Raw genomic sequence first — 8,923 nt, 5'->3', positions numbered from 1 at the left:
GCCTATATGTTCCTTATCACCCCCCATAGCATGGGACTAAACCAGGTCAAACGAAGGCGTTTTAATGTAGACACGTTATGCTATATGGAATCCTTGGGACGTCACTATGCCGTTGAAATAAAAAATGTGTGGGGGTGTATGGACGTCCCAATGACCCCATATAGCACTAACCATACTGTACGATTTGACAGTGAATGACTGGACTGCGGACGAATCAAAACACGGTTTGTTCTTGCGTAGCGGGTTGCGTAATTATGTCAGTCTTTTCTCTAATATTCACTCCGGCGACACTTGGCACAGGCGGTTGGGTCATTTGTGGGCTAGCCTAAAACGTGTTTTTCTTGCATTGCGTCGTCTGTTTTTACTGCGGGTCAGACTGGACAGCCTTATCTCTATTCTATTATTCCACCAGTGCGACGAATAAAAAAACGCTGTAAATCAACCCTCTCCAATCGCGTCCAGTCGGCGAGAAACGTCCACCCACTTCACCGCAGTGCCAGACAAGGAGCATCTCAATGATGTCATCATATTATCATTCGGGAAAGGAAACAGACATGGCGACGATGACCGAGCCGCTCTGCCTAGAAAGAGGTAGCTACACAGAAGAGCTTTTGTCAATAGCACAACCTGAGCGCATCATGGTACCACAATCAGACGCGTCTTGAGATAAACACACTGGTGTTTTATATGACATTTGTTGTGGGTTTATTTAGATGTAGTCCTATTACGAACATTGCGGATTAGCGACCAGTCGAAGCGTAGGCTATTAACTGACGTATTTATATAGGCTTAGCCTAACAACTTTGGCGTATGTACTTTATTATTAGCATTATCAGGCGTATATAGTAGGTGCATAGCATAGCCCTATCACATCCACGCTGATGACACCTGGAGTTGTCATGCGTAATAGTGCGCATTTTTATTTCACTACTTTTTATCCACAAATTGGGTGGGAAAGCTCTGCAGGCAGTTTATCGCAGCTCTGGTTGATTTGAGATGGTGTGTCATAGAACCCTCTTGTTTGGTCGATTCATGGGGGATTTCCGTTTGAAATATTTGATTGAATAATGGTGCCACAAAGTATTCAAATCAAATCACATTATATTTGTCACATACACATGGTTAGCAGATGTTAATGCGAGTGAAGCGAAATGCTTGTGCTTCTAGTTCCGACAATGCAGTAATAACCAACGAGTAATCTAACCTAACAATTTCACAACAACTACCTTATACACACAAGTGTAACGGGATGAAGAATATGTACATAAATATATATGAATGAGTGATGGTACAGAACGGCATAGGCAAGATGCAGTAGATGGTATAGAGTACAGTATATACATATGAGATGAGTAATGTAGGGTATGGTAAACATATAAAAGTGGCATTGTTTAAAGTGGCTAGTGATACATGTATTACATAAATTTTTCCATTATTAAAGTGTCAGGAGTTGAGTCAGTATGTTTGCAGCAGCCACTCAATGTGGCTGTTTAACAGTCTGATGGCCTTGAGATAGAAGCTGTTTTTCAGTCTCTCGGTCCCTGCTTTGATGCACCTGTACTGACCTCGCCTTCTGGATGATAGCTGGGTGAACAGGCAGTGGCTCGGGTGGATGTTGTCTTTGATGATCTTTATGGCCTTCCTGTGACATCGGTCTGTGTAGGTGTCCTGGAGGGCAGGTAGTTTGCCCCCGGTGATGCGTTGTGCAGACCTCACTACCCTCTGGAGAGCCTTACAGTTGTGAGCGGAGCAGTTGCCGTACCAGGCGGTGATACAGCCCGACAGGATGCTCTCGATTGTGCATCTGTAAAAGGTTGTGAGTGCTTTTGGTGACAAGCCGAATTTCTTCAGCCTCCTGAGGTTGAAGAGGAGCTGCTGCGCCTTCTTCACCACGCTGTCTGTGTGGGTGGAACAATTCAGTTTGTCCGTGATGTGTACGCCGAGGAACTTAAAACGTACTACCCTCTCCACTACTGTCCCGTCGATGTGGATAGGGGGGTGCTCCCTCTGCTGTTTCCTGAAGTCCACAATCATCTCCTTTGTTTTGTTGACGTTGAGTGTGAGGTTATTTTCCTGACACCACACTCCGAGGGTGGTGTCACCTCCTCCCTATATGCCGTCTCGTCGCTGTTGGTAATCAAGCCTACCACTGTAGTGTCGTCCGCAAACTTGATGATTGAGTTGGAGGCGTGCATGGCCACGCAGTTGTGGGTGAACAGGGAGTACAGGAGAGGGCTCAGAACGCACCCTTGTGGGGCCCTAGTTTTGAGGATCAGAGGGGTGGAGATGTTGTTACCTACCCTCACCACCTGGGGGTGGCCCGTCAGGAAGTCCAGTACCCAGTTGCACAGGGCGGGGTCGAGACCCAGGGTCTCGAGCTTGATGACGAGTTTGGAGGGTACTATGGTACTATGGAGGGTACTGTAATCGATGAACAGCATTCTCACATAGGTATTCCTCTCGTCCAGATGGGTTAGGGCAGTGTGGTTGCGATTGCGTCGTCTGTGGACCTATTGGGGCGGCAAGCAAATTGGAGTGGGTCTAGGGCAGACATGGGCAAACTACGGCCCGCGGGCCACATACGGCCCGTTAGGCTTTTTAATCCGGCCCGCCGAACTTGTCCAAATTATAGTAAAAACCTCKTTTTTTTCCCCTTTCCCTGCAATGCCCACGTTTCCCCAATAGATGGCGCACTCAAAACACATTGACCGTTGTTGGAGTGGCGCGTATTTCTCTTTATTTCACTTTAATTTTCACTTCGTTTCACGTTTATTAACTGATAAGGGCTATTTTTCACATTTGAAAGACAGTTAATAAATTGGGTTGTAGTGTTCTTACTGTGCTATGAGGTTTGCACACACTACATTTAATGCTTTAGTATATCCGGCCCAAACACTCCCTCCAAATGCTCCTGGCCCGGCCCCTCTGTCAAATTTTAGAACCCATTGTGGCCCGCGAGTCAAAAAGTTTGCCCACCCCTGATCTAGGGTGTCAGGTAGGGTGGAGGTGATATGGTCCTTGACTAGTCTCTCAAAGCACTTCATGATGACGGAAGTGAGTGCTACAGGACGGTAGTCGTTTAGCTCAGTTACCTTAGCTTTCTTGGGAACAGGAACAATGGTGGCCCTCTTGACGCATGTGGGAACAGCAGACTGGGATAAGGATTGACATTGTAGCTACATTGTTCATCTGATCTGTTGCTAATAAATCTGTTTAATAATTACTGTTAGAACGAAACAACATTTTTACAGTAACACTATGAGTAACGTTAGTGTTCATTTAAGGGCTACACTATGTATTCCAGTGATCTCTCTACTGATCCCCTAATGGAGGGACCCACTCACTGTAATGTATTCCCACATGTGTTTAATTATTACAATGTTTAGTCATGAGACATATTGAGGAGCATATCAGTGTGCAGAATCCTCTCCTTGGTGGCCATTCATACAGTACATGCACAAATCATTGGAAGTAGGGGTATGCAGGCTTTTGCTCCAACCCCGATCAGTTGCTTATCAGGTATTTGATTAGACAGATCAGGTGTGTCAGAGCAGGGCTGAAGCGAAAGCCTCTGAAGCGAAAGCCTGGACACCCAGTAGCTCTCCAGGAGAAGGGGTATTCTACCCTTTTTCAACTCACCGTCTCCTCCCTCCTCTCGCTCTTCTCTAGATGTGTGCAGGGTGATAGAGCTGCTGGACCGGCTGCAGAGAAGCGGTGAGCTGCCTCCTCCCAAACTCCAGGCCCTGCAGAGAGTCCTGCAGAGCAAGTTCTGTGCTGCCATCAGAGAGGTAGATATTAGTATAACTTACCCACCATGTCTGATCTAGTTGAAGCCTATATCCATCAGAGGTAGGACAGGCTACCTAAGCCCAGCATGTCTGATCTAGATACTATGGGCTTTTATCCATCAGAGAGGTAGGATAGGCTACCTAAACCCACAATGCCTGTCCTAGATATTGTAGCCTATATCGATCAGAAAAGTAGGATAGGCTACCTAAACCCACCATGTCTGATCTAGCAATATAGTTTATATTGTTTCTAGATTGGTTTGTTTAGATGTGTATATAACATGCATTCTTTGGTACTGAATTCCAAACTAACAAGGTTTATCATGATGTCACAAAAAAATGATATTATGTAACAGTATACGTATTTACACATTTATACATTTTATAATCTTGTGTTTTATAAACAGGTGAAACTCATTAAAGTGCCAATGTCTCCAATGATTTGGGTGTTTCTTGGTTTTCCTCATGTTCTCGCTACATTTTCCATTTTTCCAGGTGTATGAACAGCTCTATGACACTCTTGACATCGTGGGAGGGCCTGAGGTTCGTGCCCAGGCAACTGCCAAGGTAATGACAACAAACATTTAACACACATACAGAAAATGTACACTCCGGGAAAGAATAAACATCACAAATCCCGTAACAGTCATATTAGTGTAATGGCGTCCAACTTCTCGTGCAATCTCACTTTCACCCTTTCCTCCAGGCCACAGTGGCTGCATTTGCAGCCAGCGAGGGACATGCCCACCCACGGGTGGTGGAGCTGCCCAAGACAGAGGAGGGCCTGGGATTCAACATCATGGGGGGCAAGGAGCAGAACTCCCCAATCTATATCTCCAGGGTCATCCCCGGGGGGGTGGCAGACCGGCAGGGGGGGCTGAAGAGGGGCGACCAACTGCTCTCTGTCAATGGAGTGGTAAGAGGGATTGGGAGGAGGGTGTGGTGTGTGTGTGTATGCTTACTCATATACACTATATATACAAAAGTATGTGGAGACCCCTTTAAATGTGTGGATTTGGCTATTTCAGCCACACCCGTTGTATAAAATCGAGCACACATCCATGCAATCTCCATAGACAAACATTGGCAGTAGAATGGCATTACTAAAGAGCTGAGTGACTTTCAACGTATCACCATCATAGGATGTCATCTTTCCAACAAGTCAGTTCGTCAAATTTCTGCCCTGCTAGAGCTGCCCCGGTCAACTGTAAGTGCTGTTATTGTGAAGTGGAAACGTCTAGGACCAACAACGGCTCAGCCGCGAAGTGATAGGCCACACAAGCTCACAGAACGGGACCGCCGAGTGCTGTAGTGCGTAAAAAACTTCTGTCCTCGGTTGCTACACTCACTACCGAGTTCCAAACTGCCCCTGGAAGCAACGTCAGCATAAGAACTGTTCGTCGGGAGCTTCATGAAATGGGTTTCCATGGCCGAGCAGCCGCACACAAGCCTAAGATCACCATGCGCAATGCCAAGCGTCGGCTGGAGGGGTGTAAAGCACGCCGCCATTAGACTCTGGAGCAGTGGAAATGCGTTCTCTGAAGTGATGAATCACGCTTCGCCATCTGATAGTCCGACGGACAAATATGGGTTTGGCGGATGCCAGGAGAACGCTACCTGCCCCTGGTGGAGGAGGCTTAATGGTCTGGGGCTGTTTTTCATGGTTTGGGCTAGGCCCCTTAATTCCAGTGAAGGGAAATCTTAACGCTACACCATACAATGACATTCTAGACGATTCTGTGCTTCCAACTTTGTGGCAACAGTATGGGGAAAGACATTTCCTGTTTCAGCATGATAATGCCCCCGTGCACAAAGCGAGGTCCATACAGAAATGGTTTGTCGAGATCTGTGTGGAAGAACTTGACTGGCCTGCACAGAGCCTTGACTTCAACCCCATCGAACACCTTTGGGATGACTTGGAATGCCGACTGAGAGCCAGGCCCAATCGCCCAACATCAGTGCCTGACCTCACTAATGTTCTTGTGGCTAAATGGAAGCAAGTCCCCTCAGCAATTCCCCTCAGCAATTTTCTAATATCTAGTGGAAAGCCTTCCCAGAAGAGTGGAGGCTGTTATAGCAGCAAAGGGGGGACCAACTCCATATTAATGCCAATGATTTTGGAATGAGATGCTTGACGAGCAGGTGTCCATATACTTTTGGTTGTGTGTGTGTGTATTGCAGAGTGTGGAGGGGGAGCACCACGAGAAGGCAGTGGAGCTGCTGAAGGCTGCCCAGGGCTCAGTGAAACTAGTGGTCAGGTACACGCCTAAGGTGCTGGAGGAGATGGAGGCCCGCTTTGAGAAGATGAGGAGCGCCAGAAGACGCCAGCAGCACACAAGCTACTCGTGAGGGAACACACAGACACACAAACAAGCAAGTACGTGAGCACGCTCACTCTCTCACAAGTCTGTTTTTCATGTAATTATCTTTCTCTGTCTCTCTTGCTCTCTTCTTTTCTCCCTCTCTTTCTCTATCATTTTCCCTAACACAGGTCTCTGGAGTCCCGAGGCTAGCCACTCCCACCCTCAGTCAAGCCTGTTGGACCCGCCACCTTAGTTCTGCTCCAATAGGAGGCCAGATGATAGAGAAGGAAGTAACCAAAGTAGCCAACTTAGATCTGTTAATTATATATGTTTGTGAAATGCATCTATTATCCCCCTCCACTCCCTAACCCTTAGCAGGGGACTGCCTGGCCCTAGGTCATCCTTTACCCTGTATGTGATTTTCTCTCCCAGTGTGAAACCTGCATCCTAGCTTATGGCAACCATGTGTTTAGCGTAAGAACAGAGGAGAGTAAGCATGGTGGAGTAAGCATGGTGGATGTAGTTTAAATGCATAGGTCTATTTACTTTTCTACTCTATAGTGAGATGATTCTGTATGTATGTATGTATGTATGTATGTAAGTACACTTTAGGTAGGTTAAGCATTCCAAGGCTTTCATATTTACTATTTGTTTATGTACTTATTTATTCATGAAATAAAGCCGGTAAAGGTTTGAACAGTCATTGTTTGAAATCATATTTGTGTAACCAATTTGGAAAAAAAATGGAGTTGTATTAAAAAAAAAGAAATCTTAGGGTGGCAGAACTCATGTCAGAAAGGGCTAGCTGATGACGTTTCAAAGTCAGATTTGCTTCAGATTTTGACACTGCAGTCTGCACAGAGTGCTTATCACAAGCAACTCTTTCTTGCAGTTCAATGGTAATAACAATTAAAGACAGTGCTTGACTTAGGCAGGAGCTCACCAGAGCTGATTTCCGGCACCTCAAATGTTCTACTACTTGAGCTCCTGTTCCTCTTAAAGAATATATGTTCAAAAGTATTGTGGAGCTCCTGCACCTAAATATAAACAGTACAGGCACCCAAAATGAGTACCGGAACCTATTTTAGTCTAAGTCAAGCACTGATTGAAGATAGTAATTTATTCTTGAAGAATTTCACTTGTAAATCATGAGGAGTCGCCAGGGCCGGTATTCATAGTGTTTCAGACTGATCCGAACTGATACTAGACCAGCACTTAAACGCACCCCCCTTCTTACACCTGGGAAAGGTCTTTTTGACAATGCCCATAGGCCAGTCGTTTCTTTTTGCTTGTCTGTCTTTCAGAAACACAATGTCTTCTGGCTGAAGGTTGGCCTTCTCATTATGCCACTTCCGACGACTCTGCAGGGAAGGAAGATCTTCTGGTACCATTGGAAGAAAGAATGTGTCGGCAAAGCTCTGTACTTGCCTCCATTGAAGAGGTCTTTCTCATTGAACTCCCCTTGTGGTGGGGAAACCTCAGCAACCTTTAGGTGAGGAGTGTCGCTGGTGTCAAGATGAGGAGGGAGTCTGGATCTGTAGACACAGGAACCAGTGGACGAGCATTCACAATGGCTGAGACTTCTGCCATAAATGTGGTCAAGACTTTGTGAGTAAGCTTGGATGGACCCACCTTCAGCAACATGAAATCAAGGATGTGCCTCGTGACTCCGATCATTCTCTCCACGGGCAGATCTGAGATTCCATCTTCCCACGTAAGTCTTTGGCAAATGACGCATTGGTAGAGTGTGCTGCTAATGCAGCGTTTCCCAGCACAGTGAAGTGGCGCCCTTGATGGTGGACCTGCGCGTGGTGGTGGTGGCGGCGGCGGCGGATGAGTAGAGTAGTCATATGGCCCATTCCAGGGAGGATGAGAGGGTTGATTTCCTCTTGACCAAGGTTTGCTTGGGACAGGCATCCTCCAATCCTCAGTAGGCCTGAATCATCCATGTAGGGGAACAGACCGAAGAGTGGGCTCTGCTTAAGAATGGCTTTACCTTCTCTGATGCATTCCATTTTCTTGTGAAAGGTGCTGTGTTGCAGACTGCGTATTATGATTGTCTTGGTGTGATCCAGGTCTTCGATTGGAGCAGGGTTTGTCACAGATGTTCCATCCTTTGCAGCATTCTGCTTTGTTTAACGGACTGAGCAACGTGCACAAGCCAAGCTGTTGCATCTGTCAGTGCTCACCAGCTTGAGAACCTCTCAAAGCGCTTGGGGTCAAACTTCTTTCTGGAGACGTTGGTTGCGTGGCAGGCAACTTGAGGGCAGATCTCGACATCAGATCCGGAGTCAACCAAGTCGAAAGGTGTCTGAGAGGTTTCTGGCTCTGCTGACCTGAGCAAGGAAGCTGGTCCTGTCAACCATATGCTGTGAACAGACATCCATGTGGCTATCAAGAAGATTCATGAATCTCATTAAAACGATCAGCCGTACAATATAATGAAATTAATGCTAAATATATTATGATTCATTTTACTTACAGACAATGCTTCTACAAAATGATAGCAAGCAAAATGTTATTTCTCACATGTGCCAAATACAACAGGTGAATAGAATCCAACCTTACAGTGAAATGTCATAATGAATCATAATATATTTAGCATTAATTTCACAGTGAAATGCTTACTTACAAGCCCTTAACCAACAATGCAGTTTTTAGAAAAAAATAAGTGTTCAGTAAAAAATAGATAAGTCCAAAATAAAGTAACAAATAATGAAAGAGCAGCAGTAAAATAACAACAGCAAGGCTATATACAGGGGGTACCAGTACAGAGTCAATGTGGGGGTAATATGTACATGTAGGTAGAGTTAAAGTGACTATGCATAGATA

The 8,923-nt window shown here is 45.8% G+C and overlaps 1 protein-coding gene across 1 annotated transcript; it reads left to right on the top strand.

Annotated features, from left to right (window-relative positions):
* The first annotated feature begins 222 nt into the window (after window positions 1–222).
* On the top strand, window positions 223–6,794 carry lin7b (lin-7 homolog B (C. elegans)). Its single transcript, XM_024013602.2, has 6 exons — window positions 223–591; window positions 3,670–3,788; window positions 4,284–4,355; window positions 4,495–4,704; window positions 5,970–6,133; window positions 6,280–6,794. The coding sequence occupies exons 1-6, from the start codon at window positions 516–518 to the stop codon at window positions 6,299–6,301; spliced, it is 663 nt and encodes a 220-aa protein (XP_023869370.1). The 5' UTR covers window positions 223–515; the 3' UTR covers window positions 6,302–6,794.
* The last annotated feature ends 2,129 nt before the right edge of the window (window positions 6,795–8,923 follow it).

Source organism: Salvelinus sp. IW2-2015, linkage group LG20 (genome assembly GCF_002910315.2).
Source record: "Salvelinus sp. IW2-2015 linkage group LG20, ASM291031v2, whole genome shotgun sequence".
NCBI lineage: Eukaryota > Metazoa > Chordata > Actinopteri > Salmoniformes > Salmonidae > Salvelinus > Salvelinus sp. IW2-2015.
This window is presented reverse-complemented; position numbering and strand designations above follow the sequence as displayed.